Consider the following 17,256-nt stretch of genomic DNA (forward strand, 5'->3'; position numbering starts at 1 on the left):
TCGAGGACAGCAGTTCCTTTGGCAGTGATTGGGTTATGCCATGTGGAACTAGATAACACAGTGGTAAATCAGGCCCGAAGGGAGTTAAAGGCATCAGCCCTCAAAAAGCACACCGCTGCTAATCCTGCCACATCTCTAAAGCTACTGCTGAAGAGACTGCATTTAAGGCAAAACCAGAGGCTTCTGGGCCACCAAGCCACATTCAGCTTCAGACTCCAAGTCACTGTGCGACTTGGACAAATCACTTCACCTCTCTGTGTCCCGCAGCCAAAGCAGGTGGAAACTAGGGGGAAGAATTCAAGTTCTTTACAAGAGAGCAGATGCTGTTTTCCTGGCTGAGCTAATTACAGAAGAAACACCGTGCTAGCTTGCCTGTATGTACACTTGTGACTCCAGTGATGCTGGCAGAGATACTGCACAATATGCCGTTTCACTGGCAGCATATTACTGAAAGATGGACTCCATGGTAGAAGTGATGATAAATAATAGACAGCAGTTAGGAGATCTGGCGTTCACGATGGGGGAATGTGCTCACTGAGGCTATATCTTCACTACCGGCCGTATCAGTGGGTAGCAATCAGCGGGTAGCAATCTAGACGCGATATATCGATCCCCAAACGAGCTCCTGTCGACTCTGGAACTCCACCAATGCGAGTGGCGGTAGCGGAGTCGACAGGGGGAGCCGCAGACATCGATCCCGCGCCGTGAGGATGGTAGGTAACTCGATCTAAGATACTTCGACTTCAGCTATGCTATTCACGTAGCTGAAGTTGTGTATCTCAGATCGATTTCCTCCCCAGTGTAGACCAGCCCTAAGACAGTTTGCAGATCTCAGCTTTGGGTGAACCGTGCAACTGATGGAAAGAGATTTGAACAGATATTTATACCCCATTGGGAGTAACAGCTGGAAAATTTACAGCATTAAGCAAGGAAATCTATAGAACACACGAAGAGCCAAATTCACCTGTGCTGTAAGCCCATGGAGCATCTCCTGGGGTACAGCAGGCCCAAAATATTTATTCCCCGAAGGAAGGCAGGAGGAGAAACGTACAGAGCTAGCTGAGACTACAAGCACCATGCACAGCTCATCCTCCACAATCAAAGCTGAGAGGCTGGAGTTTAGAAGGCAAACGGAATTCCTAGAAACTCCAGGCAGTTTGCAGTTTTATAATGGAAAGAAGGATCTGAATTGGACACATCTGGAATAACAGAAGTTACCTGTAAACAACCTTGTCCTAAAACCCATTTTGCCTGTTTGTCAGTTGCTCACAAGTTAGAAATGGAGACAGGGAACAGACCAACAGCCTGCAATGCTCAGATGGTGCAATACAATTCTGAAAAATGTGACATCGCTCCTGATGTAATGGCTTTTTTGAGACGATGAATATAGCAGAACTCTGAGAACCATATGCTGGATAACAACATGCACACCGAAAAACAGCTGGGAAAAAATAGCAGCAGAATTTCTGAAAGTATTTACATCGGCATAGTCAAAATGATGTTTCAGTTCCAAGCAGAAATAAATGAGAAGCTTCATAAGAAAGCTCAGGCATGTTAAGATGAATTATTTCCAAAGCTAGACTCACAAAATAATCGATCTGTATCAGGGCGCATTTTTTACAAATACCCCGCACGCATGAGCTCATTGCTCTCTGTCTTTGTTAAACTTGTCGTAGAGCACAGCAAGCGACTGGCCCCCAATATATGCTAATTCATCAGAGCTGCAGAGAATTAAACACATCTGTACAAAAGAGACGCTTTCCAAAAACATGGCCTGTCTTACAGATACATTTGCATTACTAACAAAGAAACCAACAGCAATATCACTCTTAGGTTTCAGACATATGGCTAGCTGATCTATGGCATTACTAGTCACTTAAAATTATGAATATAAACACTGATAGATGAAAGCACTGAATGATTATAGAAGATATTTCTCTCTGTGACAAACGACTATATGTATTCATAAGTTATAACTGCAACCATGCAAAGAAATGCTCTTAAAGCAAGCTAAAACTGCAAGATTTCTGCAGCAGGACTCTTTTCCTTTTTTCTTTCTTTCTTTCTTATAACAAGACAAAAGAAAGACAGAAAGACAAAATCTCAGGGTCTACACACTCTCATTCTTTGGCTCTGGAACCAAATTTCACAGCTGGCTCTGTAATGCTCTTAAGTTCCTGAACCAAAACCCCAAGTGCCCTGGGAAATCAGCACTGGCAGTTCAAGCATAATTAAACCATATCAATCAACAGCTGAGTTGTTTAGAATTCTCACAGGACCCTTCCCTCCCCTTTTCATGTCTGCACCAGAAGCAGAGAATTAGAAGTGGAGTGATCATCAGAAAGTTATTGATGTAATTATGGGAGAGCGGAGGAGGTGGCAGCTGAAAGCTCAGCACCCCAGCCCTGCTACACAAGAGGAGGAGACGGCCATACCAGCAACCCACACAACCTGGGCTCCGGGATCAGGCAGCACCAAGTATGTTCAGATATATGAGGAGAAATGATGAGGATGAGGTAAAGGGACCCCACACGGGCTCTGGCAGAGATGGAGTTAAAACCCATCCCAACTGTCTGTGCTCCCTTGGACTCTGCAGCCAGGGATGGGTGGATTAGCAGGTGCTCCCACATAAATGCTCGAGCATCATAGACAGCAGGAACTCAACTCCCTGGAGGTGTAAACCTGCTAGGAGGGAGATGGAGCATAGAGGAGAAAACAGTGAAAACAGACTCCCAGCGTGGCTCCCAGAGGTCCACAGGTGCACAAACTGCCACTCGTTGCTTCTTGCGACATTCAGCACAAAGTTGATGAGTCTGTTTAGTAAGCATTCAGGAGGGTAAAAAATGAGAGGCGTCACCTCTGCTTGACTTCACAGGACTTCCTTTAAATCCCTTGCAAAGGCAAAGGTCTACCTCTTGGGCAAATGATCCCCTCCTCCCTGAGCCAGCGGACAAATCCTCCCATGGGTTCTCTACACACACTCAAGCATGCGAAGGGCAGCAGCCCCAGCAAAGGCTTCAAGCTCGGGCTCACCCAGACCCAGGTATGCACCAATTTGGAATAACACAATTGTGGAGGTCACACAATTTTGAGACACAAATACCACCGAACATAGTTTGTGCTGCACATTCAGCAGGCATTTTCGAGCATGTCAGCAGTTAGCCAGAGGGCCTGATCAAGGCTCTCCGGCAACTTCTTTGTTCAAGGAGTCAGGGGATTATTCAGGAATGATTTCTTTTGGGGGGCGGGAAGGCAGAGCTACAGACCCACCTGAGGGATCTAGACCTACTGGAGCATTGTGCTGCAAATACAGTTGAGGGCAGAATGACATAGCGGGGTTGGGGGGGTCCCCATCACTGCCACCTCTGGCTGAGAAAAACGATGGAGCCACCTTTCAGAAAGAAAGAAGGCAAAGCCCAAGATGCAGGAAGGAGGAAGGTTTCGCTCCAAGTTCCCATGCCCCTTCCCTGGACAGGACCTGCCCAGGTGTGAGTGTATTATTGATGCATTCAGAGGAAACGGGGGGCAGCCTTCCAGAAGGGGAGGAAACATGGCAAATAAAGCAGCATGTTATCCTCAGAGCAAAAAAACCAAGCCCCTCTGTTAAATCACCTGGTGCTACCACACGGATACATGCGCCGCCTGGTGCTACCAATTCAGGTGGGAAGCTGCATGTCACCTCCACGAGCTGACAGTTGGCAGGTGACCGTCTAGCAGCTACGTAAGTGCCCCATGCAAATGAATGGGCTGCGATTGCCACAAGGTAAGCGCTTTAAAAGGGAAAAGGTGCAAAGTCCTGTGGGTAGCTCAGTATAAGTCACCATAAATGGCAGGCGCTGCTAGGCTGCCTTCCCCTCACGCTCTCTCTGCCCCTCCTTTCAGCAGACACCCTTGGGCTCAGTTAAAGAGACAGACCTGAGTGAAAGGGGCCAGCTATTGCAGGTGCCTCCCTCTCTGGGCACCCAACTTGAGGCTGAAAGGAAGCTGCTTCGACATGGGCCGTAGCTTCTGTACAAACCCCAGCCGGCATCCGGCAAGCGCTGCTTAGATCCTTCCATGTACATTAATCAGAGAGGAGACACAGTCATTGGTAAAATATCCCCACCAAACCAGTCCCATCGAGTGCCCCCGAACCGTCCTGCAGTCATTTAAAGACAACAGGGCAGCTGTGTTCTGAAGATTAAAAGAGCCTCCTTGCACTAAGCTACCCACAGGACTTTGCACCAACCCCCCCTAAAACCTGAGACACCCAAAATCACTATTGTCATTTTTAAAACTCCTGGCTAGCGCTTTGAAAGAGTCTCCTGATAAACAAAAGCACCAGGAAACAATGAAGGGGCATTAGGGTACCTATATGACAACATCAGACCCTCGGAGCAGTGAGTCAGTCCCGGGGTCAGGGGCATGACACCACTGGTACAGTGGCATTGTGCTCACTTACACCAGGATGGGATTTGACCCTTGGACTCTATCTATCTTTACTGATTATTTATCAGAGGCTTGTAGACAGATTTTTTTTTTAAATGACACATTTAATTCCCACGTAAATCAGGGTCTGACATCATCAACTTGAGCTGGGCATCATGTGGACAAGCAGCCCACAAGACAGACCTACTAATGAACCTCAAACTAGAGCTACAGTCCCCCTGCCATCGCAGACCCACAGGGTTTCCCACTCCGGTAATGACTTTTCGATGTAGATACATCTCAAGACCTGGATACTCACTTTCACTTGTTGACCAAGCAGAGTTTGAAACTGAACCCATGGAGATTTTATTTCAGGGAGAAATCTTGCAGCATCTTCCCCAGGCTTTCCAGCCTGGATCCATCCTAGCTGGACTTGTTTTCACCCACTCTGATAATCATCAAAACAAGCCTAGTTAAAAGCCAGTTGCTTGGAAGTAGTGTAATTACTGCCATTATGCACTTCATAATGCCTGAGCAATTTCATTTTCGTAGTACAGGGTTGCTTTCTTCTCTTTTCTTTTTTTTTGTACTTTACTAATCTAGGATCACAGGTAATTTGTTCCACGAAGATGAGCTTCCAACAAAGACATTTACTTATCCTAACAAGTACAGAACACAAGCTAAAAATGAGCATGGCTCCAATCTCAGGAACTAAAAAGGAGCTGTTTGGATAGCTAGGAAAAATAAGCAATTTCATATTTCTGCATTATAACTGTATCATACCTAGATACTCCAGGAGAAGGTGAAACAAACAAAATGTAGCCCTCTTAGCTAAGAAAAAAACGAGGCTGAAAAGTTAATACAAATGAATATGCAACACAAACAACAGCAGGACACAGCACACAAAGCTACCCAGCAGAGCTCCCCCAGGTGAGATGGGAAAGAGAGGGTTAAGAAGAAGATGCACAGTTCCAGCAAAAACATGAGATCCAGAATTTTTTATTTCCTTGAGACTTACATGGATATTTCAACTGGAAAATCTGCTTACAAACTCGTCCCACCGAAGGCCCTGCACCACGACCGACTGGCAGATCTGCACAGCACAACTCTCCTCAGATTCCTTTACTGCAATGACAGCTGGGGGTGTTTTGAAAACCTAGAAGGCTCCAAAAACTACTGACCAATCAACACAGTGGGGTTAATATAGTGCCAGCTCGCCTTGGATACTGCTGCCAGCCAGATGCTTTTTAAAAAGACAAGGGGAAATTCATTCCTAGAAAACCAATGGAGCTGCAATGGGATTCATTTAATTCCTAGTTTATGACGTTTTCTAAATTCAATTTTTATAATACTCTCAGAGGAGGCAAGAGGGTGTTGAGTGTAAAACACAGAACTGGAACTCAGGAGATCTGGCTCTGCCACAGTCCTGTGTTACCTTGGACAAGTCACTTTATCCCCCTTTTACAGAGAAGTTATGTCACTGGGAATTGTGAGGCTTAATAAATATTTGTATAGTTCCCTGCCATTTTTGAGAGGGAAATGCAGAGAATCATTATTGTACCTTAAAAAACTCTTTTTCCCCCTCCCAATTTGGCAAACACTGAAATTGTCCTCTCTCTAGTTTAAACACTTCTTCATATACCCAGGGCTGTTTAATCACAACACAAACTAGCAGCTCACACAACATCTTTCTGCAACAAATCATCCCATTATCTCACCACTGTCATCCTCTGGTATTAGCAGCACCATGAATCTGGCAACTGTGCTGTTAGTTCACCAACCCGAAAGGGGGAGCAGAGCTGCATGAGCCTTTGTGAGTGTGTGGGAACATGGGACTTGGGACTGGAAGGGCTCTCCTGGGGCACTGAGTCCAGTCATCTGCTATCACAGGCAACCCTGGCATATCACCCAGTTCTAAAACTCATCAAGCTCCACCCTAAACCAGTCAGGTTTCTTGCCCCCACTTCTACTGAGAGCCTATTCCAGAACCTCAATCCTCTGCTGGTTAGAAACCTTCTGATTTCCAGTCTAAATTTACTCATGGCCAGTTTATCTCATTTGTTCTTGTGCCAACATCCCACTTTAGCTTCAATAGCTCCCCACCCACCCNACCCCATTCCATCCATCCATCCATTCATCCCATTCCATCCCGTTCCATCCATCCACCCTGTTCCACCCACCCACCCACCCATCCATCGACCTTTCCTCCTTTCCCCATGTATGTATAGAGAGACAAGAGAGCAATCATATCTGCTCTCATCCTTTGATCTTCCAGTCTCCTTTCATATGACAGGTTCTCCATTCCCTTGGTCTAAGAGGGCTCCAGCACACTGCAGCTTAACCATTATTTAAATGGTTTTATTATTGTTTCTTCACATGATTGAAATTTGTTCCCTGGATATATACCAGCTTTGTTTCTCTGTTTTACCTGTAAAATAATTGTGCTGTTTGCATTCAGTAGGTGAGCTGCTCGCTGTGTACGCTGAGGCTTAGCAATGCACTTGTTGCACACTATGCACACGTAATGTAAGCCTAGCCTCAAGCTGGCAACTACAGACCAAAACAGAGAGCTGGTTGTAATGAAATGGGGCCATCAAGCATAAAGCTGCATGGCAGCTTCTCGATATTACCTACACCCTGCTGCAAAGCAACAGCTTGCAATCCTGTGACTTGGGTCATTGTTAGTCAAAGCCAAGCAGCAATCACCCAGTTCTAAAATGTAAATACTGCAAAACCTGGCAAGTGTAGCTTAATCTGTTATTGTCTGATATGTGATGGGTGGCAGCTACAGCTTTCTTTAACAAGCAAAGGTTTATAATGGTTTGTAAATGTCAGGGGAAATTCCTCTTCCAGGCAAATGATTCCCAGGTTAGGAAGGGATTTGTGCCTTCTAAAAGGTGATTTTATGAGTAAACCCAGGTTATTTTAGGTGGAAACAAGGATGGAGCAGAAAGCGGGTCAGACCGAGTGTCATTTCCCAAAAGAGGCAGCTCAACCTACCCCACAGAGCTCCATTAGAGAGCTGGCCATGGCTGGCACATCCATCTCCAACAGCAGCGGCCCTATCAAGTGTCAGTATAACCCTCCACGAAGCCCAACATCATCCCAATGCTCCAACTCTAATAGAGCAGCTGGTACTTTATATCTGATCCTCTCACTGCTAAGCAGTGGCCTCGTAATCCCAGTTTAACAACAGGGGGCCAAAGAAAGACAGAAACCTCAGGCGTCTGAGACTCCGTCTGGGATCAGATTCTTCCAGCCTAAGCAGGTATGTTCCCCTAGCACTGGCAGCCTAATTCAAAAGGGAAAACATGAAACATTCTGAGAAAGATCATGTGTTTTTTATGCTTGTGCAAGGCCCTGGTTTGGCAGCCTGTCACCTGAGGTCCCATCCCACCACTAACACTCTGTAGAGAAGCTTGCCTTGACCTTCTCCAGGCACATTTACTAGTTCACTTCAGTGGAGGCAGCCATGGAAAATGCCAGTGAGCATCAACTACAGCAGTGATTTTTGGGATGTAAGCTCCTAGCCAAGACACTGACTTGGAAATATTGGCTACTAGCAGTCACAGATTGGCTAAGTGCAATTGTAGGCAGTTTTATTACACCATCCATAGCAGAACAAGAAGGGAGAAAGACCATACAGAGATAGGAGAAAAAGCAGGAGGACAGGCACAAGACGTAAGCTGAAACGTTCAGAACCCACACGGGGATTGCCAGGAACAGAGCCAACTAAGCCAAGCCTTATGCCAAGATGTACGATGGGAGGAGGACAAGCTGGGAAATTGAGAACAAGAGACATTAATCCAGAGGGAACGGAGTGTAAGGGGGAAGACAGACAGACGCACAAGCCCACGCAATCCCCACCTTCAGAGTCTTTTGTTAAACAAGCCTTTCCAAATCCACATTTTCAGACTCAAAAGAAAAAAAAAGCCTTCAAACCTGGGAGCTTGCCAAAGCTTAAAACACTGTTGCAGACTGCCCACACTTTAAATAAGCAGTAATTGAACAATTATTGCAATAGAGGAGGCTATGTGCTTCAATGAAATTACATCAGCTCATTATGGTACAGCTTCAAATCAAGTGTCACTGAAAAAAAATTAAAGGGCAAACTGACAGGAGCAGCGGGACATAGGGTACTTTTTCATTGGGTGTATTATGGTAGCACCTACAGGACCCAACCAAGATGAGAGTCCCACTGTGCTTGGAGCTGTACAGTTCTATAACCAGAGACAGCCTCTGCTCCAATGAGTTTAAAATCTAAATTCCCAAGGACTAGCAGAGGAAACAGTCCCAGAGAAGGGAGTGATTTGCTCCCCATCACATCACTGGCAAAGTGAGGAACAGAACCCAGGTCTCCTGAGCCCAGCCCAGCACCCCATTCAGCAGCCCACGTGCCCTCCCCTGTGTCAGGAATACAATCAGCCTTGGTATCTGGAGGCAGCAGAATGCTGCCTTACCTGGCTTCACTATGCCCCCCCTTGAAGACCATAGGAGCCATCAAGGAGAAATACAAGGACCTGACCCTGTAAACCAATTCACATGAGCAGTCCTCACTCACACAAACAGCCCCATTGAAGTTACTGTATCTGTACAATAGAGCTAACGGCACTTCCCAATCCCACAGGGCCTTGCGAGGAGAAACACAATAAAGGTTGTGAGGCGCTCAGACACTCCAATAATGGCAACCATACAAGTACTATCACTAACTCCCAGGGCCGTCCCACAAGATTTTGGCACCTGAGGCGAGGAGCTCAAATGACATCCCCATGCCCCTTTGCTTGGGCCAAAACTTTGAAAGGTCTCAATTCTGCCTTCTTCCTGTTCTACTGCTCTCATGGTATGGCTCTGCTACCTACCCCAATAAAGGAGAACTAACAACTTAAAATGCCTTGTTCAAAAATTTTAAGTTACACTTAACTTTCAAACGCCTAAACAGCAAATGTAACTTTTCTTGTCTGCATAGTAAACACTGGAATTTTAATCTGTTTGAATAATCAATGTTCTGCTTTCCATGCCTTCTTGGTTGCAAAGATTTGAACTGCTTCCTGAAGGTCCACAGTCTGGGCCAGGTCATGCTCTATTGACATGGTTGCAAGGTCGACCAGCCACTCCTGTGTCATTGTGGAGTGTAGATGTGTTTTTATTAACTTCAGCTTGGAGTAGCAACTGTTATGGGAAGTGTTAGAAGTATGCACAGAACAACAAAAGCATTTGGAAAGAGGGTGGTTGTCTTATTTGTGCACATATATTCCATTCTATAGTCTGCAGAAGTGCCCCCCTCTACTAATCGGTTGCAATTGGTATTTGCTCCTCTTCTGCACAAGAAAAAAGATCGGTGCATACTGGCCAATATCAAATCCAGTTAGTTTAAAGAAACAACATTGGCATGATTCATTAACTAGCCTTCATTGTTCTGTTGCATCTATAGGCTGCTTGTGGGCAGAATCTTACTATAAAGAAAGCTACAAGGCTATAAAAATGCCTTTTGTTAAGTGATTATTCTACAGGGGGGATTTTAGGGGGAGGAGAGGAAGAGACTTTTGGAGGGGGTGCTCAGGGAGCAGAAATTGCTCCTTTAAACTTCAAACCTCCTGAGCCTCATAACTGACAGCATTGGTGCAGCTCTGCCTGAAGAGTCTGAAAGTAGTGTTCCTTTCATTTTCTCAGATAACGCCCTTTAGATTTTTTTTCCTAAATCCAATGATGGCTCCAGCCATCTAGCATGATGAATAATTCGGTTTTGGAAAATGCCCGGGAGTTCTGCAGTACTTCAGAGGAAAAAGCAAATCTCTGTGAACCAAGAGATCAAAGGCTATTAGATGATCAAATCAATGTAAACCAGTAGTACTAAGCAGAAGATTTTGATTTTCTACATTGACTCGCATGTGCTCAATATTCCAAAGCATTTACAAAGTAATAAATCAGTTATAGGCCAAGCACTGGCTGAGAACAATGAAGATGTTGTTATACATTCAGAAATTCATCACACATAGCTTTGGCCATTGAACACTTTTTAGTAAAGGAAGAGAATGTTTGCCAGAAATCAGGGTTACTCTTCTTGGAAAAAACCCTTCGGAGGGGACCAGCTATTTCCACCTGGAAAGGCAGAAGGGACCTCACTTCAAGGTCTCATTGGACTCCAACACAATGGCCCATCTACCTAAGTTTTTATAAGGTCACCCACCCCCATGGTATCTGAGCATCTTCTGAGCAAGGCACAACATACAAGCGAGAGAGATTTAATTAAATCCATACAGAAAGTTTTACAAAGAGAACTCCTATGCAGTTTCCTGGAATATTTTTGAGCATGCACAAGCTTCGTTAATGGCAAATAGCATCTACGTTAGAATGTCAGTTTGATTGAGACATGGGAAATGCTTCAACTTTTGTAAATACCACTGAAAACTGTGGATATAATTAATATTGCAGGATGCCTTTGGAAATACCCACTGCAGACATTGATAAGTGACCATATACTTGTGTCCGGTTTCCTACAGCAAGGAAAAGCTATAGATTTGAATTTAGGCTTTGTTGAGGATATAACTTGTTACTCTTAAAGTGCTTCTTCTGTATAATAAAGATAAAAGTTTAGACTGCAAGCTCTTGGAGCAGGGACTATCCTTTTGTTCTGTTTGTACAGCACCTCGCACCATAGGGTGCTGGCTCCTGTGTGCTACCGCAGTACCAACAGTTAGCTATAAAGGAACCATTCACACCACAAAAACAAATGACATTGTGAAATCGGTACCATGTGGAATGGAAGGAGTAGGGAGTTTACAACAGGAGACTGTCAATTAATAATGCTGCCTAGACGTGAGTTTGGAGAAGGGTATGTCTGATGTGTTCCTGGATCTCATTACAGGAATTTCAACCAAAGAGCCACAGACATCAGCAGTCTCACCCTTGCCCAGTAAAGTGGCACAGAAATGACACCGAATTCTTGTGACCTGATTTTGACTTCATTGCAAGTTGTGGATATTCAGCAAAGGACTTAATCAATACATGAGCCTTGTACTAACTTTTTGCCCACAGGTAAGTTTCATCCTTAGTCTTCAGCACTCAGCAGGATTTGGCCCCTAGTGTTACATTCAGCGTCTCTTTAAGCTTGGTACAGTCACATGAAATACTTGCATAGATTTAGTCATGAGAGCACAGCAGCTGCTGTAGTCAGGCTCACAAAGTAAACGTCTTTTAAGGAAAGTAAACGATATTCAATGTGTTTGACATTTTCAGTTACAGGAGATGAATTTCCTTTCTGATGAGAATGGCAAAATAGTTTCATTACTGCGAGGCCCTCGGTTCACAAACAGCTCACGCTCATCTCAAAAAATATTACCCCTCATTTCAAAATTTAATGCATTTAGACAGTCATAACTGCCACCAGCCATGTTTTACTCTCTGCTATATTCCCTTTTTTACCAACTGTATACAATGCAATCACATTTCTGCATCTTTCAAAGCATTTCAAAGGCAGCTTCCATTAGAAAAAGTCACTCTATATATAATAAAGTCCCTTACATGCCAAAATATTTGTTTCCTTGGGGTTATAATTACATCAGTCACCAATATTGTGCTGTTTGTCCTAACAAACTTCTCTGCACCAGGCAGGGATGCAACACATAGCAACAGTTCTGGACAGGAAGTGAAGTATCCAATTGCTATTGCAGGTGGTACTTCGGGGAGCAAAACACAAGAGGAATTTGGTCAGAACACTGTGATTCTGCACAATAATCTAGTCTATAGATGGAGAAAAATAATATTTCTGTACACTACAAAACAGCAATAAAACCCAATATCAGGACAAGTATAGTTACTCCACAGGATCAGTCTTGAAAATAGAGTTTCAACTTTTTACCAAAAAACCTATTCAGTCCCCAAATAGGATGAGATAAATATACCCAAAGGGTTAAATTAGCTTGACTAAAAGGTAGATACGCTTTGCAGCCTGTGTAAAGTGCAAATAACTCAGTTGTGGAAAGGTCTTGAAAGATGGTTTGCCTGATTGGAAATACTGGCTGATAAAATAGGAGGAAAGTCCTTGAAGAAGAGGCCCCAGTTATCAAGGATGATTCTGATTTTAGCAAAGAAAGGGATTCAAGAAGTGGTGACCACGGCCACGTAGGTTCCCATAAATAAGGTGTAAAAAGGTGGACACTCAAAGGACCTTTGTTGCTAGCGTCTGCCCGTCCATTTGGAGATGCCAAGATGAGTATGAGCTCCTTGGGCCTAGTTCTGTTGAAAGTACCTGCCCAATACCTATCAATGCATGGTATTGTATGGGTGTGATAATTGTTTAGGTGCTTAAGGCAGAGTCGGAGCAGCTGCCTATTGGCCATTCAGCCTTTGGATTTAATAAAATGAATTTATGATTAAACTGGTGTCATGGTGGTATCTAGCATTATTTATTATTAATAATAATAATAATTCCAACACCCTATCAGCAAGCAGTAGCAATATGCGAGTGTGTTTCACAATATTGATTTTATTTTATTTACTGCTTGGGAGCTGAATAATGTATTCTTAATTTTAAAAGCAGAAAGAAAATAAATGAGTGGATAATATGTTGTGGGATTTTTGATTATTTATTTTGAAACAGTACAGACTGACACTTGGGAGCCTGCTCCTATAATTGCTACTGCTGATGAATCCAGATTGTTATAATTCAAGTCGGAGTGTGGATCTATTCCCTTATAGATAATCACCAATTTGTTCCAAAGATGTTACTTTTTGCCCCCAAAGAAGAAACTCAAATGTCCTTGGAGCACAAAGACTCATCATCCACCATTGTGTGAACTACTTTAACTTCAAGAGGTTTTGAATATCTTTGTTTCTGGGCAATTATCAGAAATAAATCAAGCCTTTCAACTCTATTAAAAGCAGAATAATCCATTACAGGCTGCTAAAATGAAAACTGACCATTGTTGCATGCAGTAGCTATTGCCATAACCACTTGATTGAGCAAAGAATGTGCAGACACGAGTCACAAGGAAAACCACATCATCCATTTCTTTTCTATTTGTATATTTTCATTACGTGAAACAGCATAGGGTCCGTTGTGCGAGAACGCAAAGCATTGGCAGTTGAGGGCAAAGAGAAGTCCTGTTTTGGGTGGCTTAGTGTCCAGTCAATGTTCACGTCAAATTCCCAGTAATATTAAGGGGAGAGAAAGGTACACATGAAAAGGAGACTAAAACTTCAGGTTTCTTAAACACAGCTCCTGCATGGCCAAGAAACTCATGCAATTCATGCAGCTGCAAACTTACTGTGAAAGTGAGGAATCCATACTGAAATCTTCTGTATGTGGCCTAGGGACACAGAGTAAAAGCATCATAACAAATGAGACAAACATCAACTATACCATAAAGGTTACCGGGGGAATGGACAGGGCTGAGGAATACAGACCTGTTAAAGGAAACTAACATAAAACAGACAAAACCAATCATTATAATGGGCCAAATTCAAAAATATGCTATCAAGATCAGCGGAGCTACATGCAGGTATCTGGGGTAGAATTTGGCCATGTGTCTGTTAATATCCTGATCAACATTCTATTTACTGTGTATTGGATGTTAGACATCAAACAATATTATGTAACAAGATTTTTGGGGTCTGTGTTTACTTTTTTTTAAAAAAAAGCCCCAGCTATACTATATACCTACACATGAAAAAAATAAAATGTTATATTTGTTGCAAATTATATTGCTGCACTGTTTTAATATAGTGTCACATTTATTGGGAATAACTCTGCCCTTTTTGGTGTTTCTCATGGGTTACACACCAGACTGATCCTGAATGCATGTGTTTTTATTTTACATTCGCTGTGCATTAGACAAAAGGAAGATAGACAAGTAACAGAACAAAGAAGAACAATGAGGGGGGGTATTAATGGCACTAATGACAAAAGAGGAGATGGGGTAAGAACATAAGGAACATGCAAGAGAGAGTAGGAGTCAAAGGAAACATTGAGTTCCAAACAGCTTTCAAGGGATTTGAATGCTCTTGTACTGTACATTTCCAAAGTGTGCTAAGCACTACCTGTGCCACTTTTCAGGTACTCATCTCTCTTTTTCTAATGGCTAAGCATCTTGGTTCTGTTCAGAATCCAGCTCCACCAACAGCTCCTATTCCTCAGCACTGTAGGGCACTATAAATAGTCACAGACCAGAAGGCTCTGCTACATTAATATGAGTCCGCATTATCTTTAATCTGTAGGTAGATCCACACAACTGCTTCTTCAGCTGGAAAACCAGCAGCCAGCTCTCTAGGTCACCACAGCTACAACGCTGCAGCCTGCATTGGGCTCTTTGCCTGGAGACCCTGTTTTCTCCAGAGCCTTTATATCCACACCAGTCTAGGTGCCTTCATAAAACCCAAAGCCAAGCTAAATTTGGCTCCAGAGGTCGTTCAGACCATTGTGCTGTCTCCGCACTTTCTGGGCTGCCACCCCTTGGCCATTAGTTTAATCAAGATGCTGCTTGGTACAATCAGGGATGCTGAAACTGGACCAGCCCCCTAAAGCATTTGTGAAGCAAAACACCATAATCAATCAGTTGCCACAAGGACTTAAAAACTGGTCTGGTTTTGTTTAATTAATACTTCTCATGAAAAGCTGAGGACCATTAAAATTGACAAACTATCTTACGCTGCTGAGGACTTACTCTACGTAGCAAAGATTAAGATTGCTGCCGTTGGGGCCATTTTGTTTGCCACAGAACCCAGGCAAGAGTCAGCTCCCCAGATCCCTTTGGACATGGTCCTGTGTAGCTCACACTATGGCCTTTTACTCCACCACTGGCTCCTGGGAACACAAACTCCCTCAAGGAGAATAACTCAAATTCAAATAGTCCACTAGCTGAACTTCGCATACACAGGTGCCAAGGAGAGGTGCAAAAGTAAAGAGGAGATCTGCAGGAAAGACTCCATGATGGGCTTCCATTAGCATAACTGGGGGACTCCCCCAATAATCCAGTCCCCACACAACACTTCTCCCATGTTAAACACCTCACCTGCTGTTAAACAGGGCTGGGATGACTCTCCCCATAAGCTGCTGTCCATTTCCTCTGCATTCCCTAGGTGCATGTGTGGGAGAGAATGGAATTCACTCTGGCTAAATGATCATTAATTCCAGTAAGGACTGTGGGATCAGGGTAAAATTTCACTGGCTTAATTCCCTTTGAAAGAGACACATCTCACATGGCTGTAGCCCGAACGAGGTGAGTGAAAGGGCCGGGACCTGTAGTCCTTATTGAAGTCCCTGGCAGAGTGGTACGAGTGAGAGAGGAGGGATGGTCTCTTTGATCCGGGTACCAACTTGGGCCTGGGGGACCCCAGTTCAATTCTCTGCTCTGTCTCAGACTTCCTGCGTTAACCTAGGCAAGGCACTTTGGGCTTGTCTGTATAGTTAGTGTGTGGCAAGCTGGGGTGTAAGCCTACCTCACACCAGCCTCCCACAAACGGCCTGTTCCCTAGTGCACTCGGATCGTCCCCATTTCAAAGGGCACTAGGGAGCTGTGTGTGTGTAGCAGTGGGGTACCCCCAGACAGTGAGGGGTCCCCCCCAGCTTGGCAGGCTAGTGTGAGGTAGATTTTCACCCCAACTTGCCCCATGCTGTTCATAGAGACAAGCCCTTCGTCTCTCCGTGCTTCAGTTCCCCATCTGTAAAATGAGGATAAGCAATCCTCCACAGGGATGTTGAGAACATAAGCCCATCAAAGATTGTGAGGTGCTCAGGTACCACAGTAATGGGGGCCAGATGAGTCCCAGGGAGAGAGAGTGAAGAAAGTCTTGAGTAAGCAAAGCAGAGCTGAGACCCCTGGGATAAGTGTTGGTGGATACAGACCCCTGATTGGGTAAGGGCTACCAGCCGAGTCACTGGAGCTGGCTAGAAAATGCCAAGGAAAACTCAACATTCCTGTCGAAAGTTCAAAATATTTCAGTCACTCTGTATGCTGGTAAAGAACCTGCGAATTTGTTTTCATGAAAATTTCACAAGGAAAAATTTCAAAACAATTTCAACCAGCTCTCCCTCTCACATGACAGGGGCCAGACGCATCCTGCAATTCCCAGCAGGGGCCAGACACTACACTGGGGTTCCCTTTTTGTAGTATGCGCAGTAGCGTTTGGGTAAGTAGAACAGAGCGCATTGAGCACCAGCACTGCTCTATTCGACTCTAACCTGTATTTTAAATGGACCAGTGCCCTTCAGAGGATTGCAAGTCCTCATGCCAAATGCGCAAACCACACATGGATCAAGCTCAAAATACACAAGGATTGTTTGTGGATAAAGGAGTAAGCACGTCAGTGTTTGTGTATTACCAGAAGCCACTGAGCCTCTGGCTTGGGCTTCACTACCAATGTCTGTCAGAATAACTGTGTTGCTCCGGGGTGTAGAAAATCCAGACCCATGAGAACTACAGTTATACCAGCCTAACCCCCATTGGAGATGGAGCTATGTTGATGGGAGGCCTTCTCTCGCTGACATAGTTACTGTCCCCTGGGGAGGTGGATTAACTACGCCGACGGGAGAAGCTGTCGTGTCAGCGCAGGTAGCGTCTTCAGTAAGCGCTGCAGCGCCGTACACGCAGACAAGCCCTCTGTTAGGCAGTAGCTGCCATTGTTGGTTGAATGATCCATCTGTTGCTTCATGCATTTCTTGTGATACACAGCACTAGCTCACAGCTGGTGTGGACAGAAATTACCTCCCGGCCCCACCACCTCCTCTTTCTCCTGGCAATGCCTGGTTCCAAGTTCTTCCCCCTAGGCTTAAGCAAGCAAAATTACACAAAACAACAGACGATTTTATCTGGAGATCGTCTCTGTTGTGACCACGTATACAAAGTGCTGGAC

General features: G+C 44.4%; 1 protein-coding gene across 6 annotated transcripts in view; it reads right to left on the minus strand.

Moving 5' to 3' along the window:
• The window catches only part of KCNT1 (potassium sodium-activated channel subfamily T member 1), a 192,998-nt gene that overhangs the window by 84,234 nt on the left and 91,508 nt on the right, over positions 1 to 17,256 (minus strand). For 3 of the 6 annotated variants that reach the window (XM_032767564.2, XM_032767566.2, XM_032767563.2), the window contains exon 2: positions 13,674 to 13,715. The exons of the other annotated variants lie outside the window; for them this stretch is intronic. In XM_032767564.2, the coding sequence (XP_032623455.1) occupies positions 13,674 to 13,715 (42 nt within the window). The remainder of the gene's footprint in view (positions 1 to 13,673; positions 13,716 to 17,256) is intronic. 6 annotated transcript variants of the gene reach the window in all.

This window comes from Chelonoidis abingdonii, chromosome 24 (genome assembly GCF_003597395.2).
Source record: "Chelonoidis abingdonii isolate Lonesome George chromosome 24, CheloAbing_2.0, whole genome shotgun sequence".
NCBI classification, from domain to species: domain Eukaryota; kingdom Metazoa; phylum Chordata; order Testudines; family Testudinidae; genus Chelonoidis; species Chelonoidis abingdonii.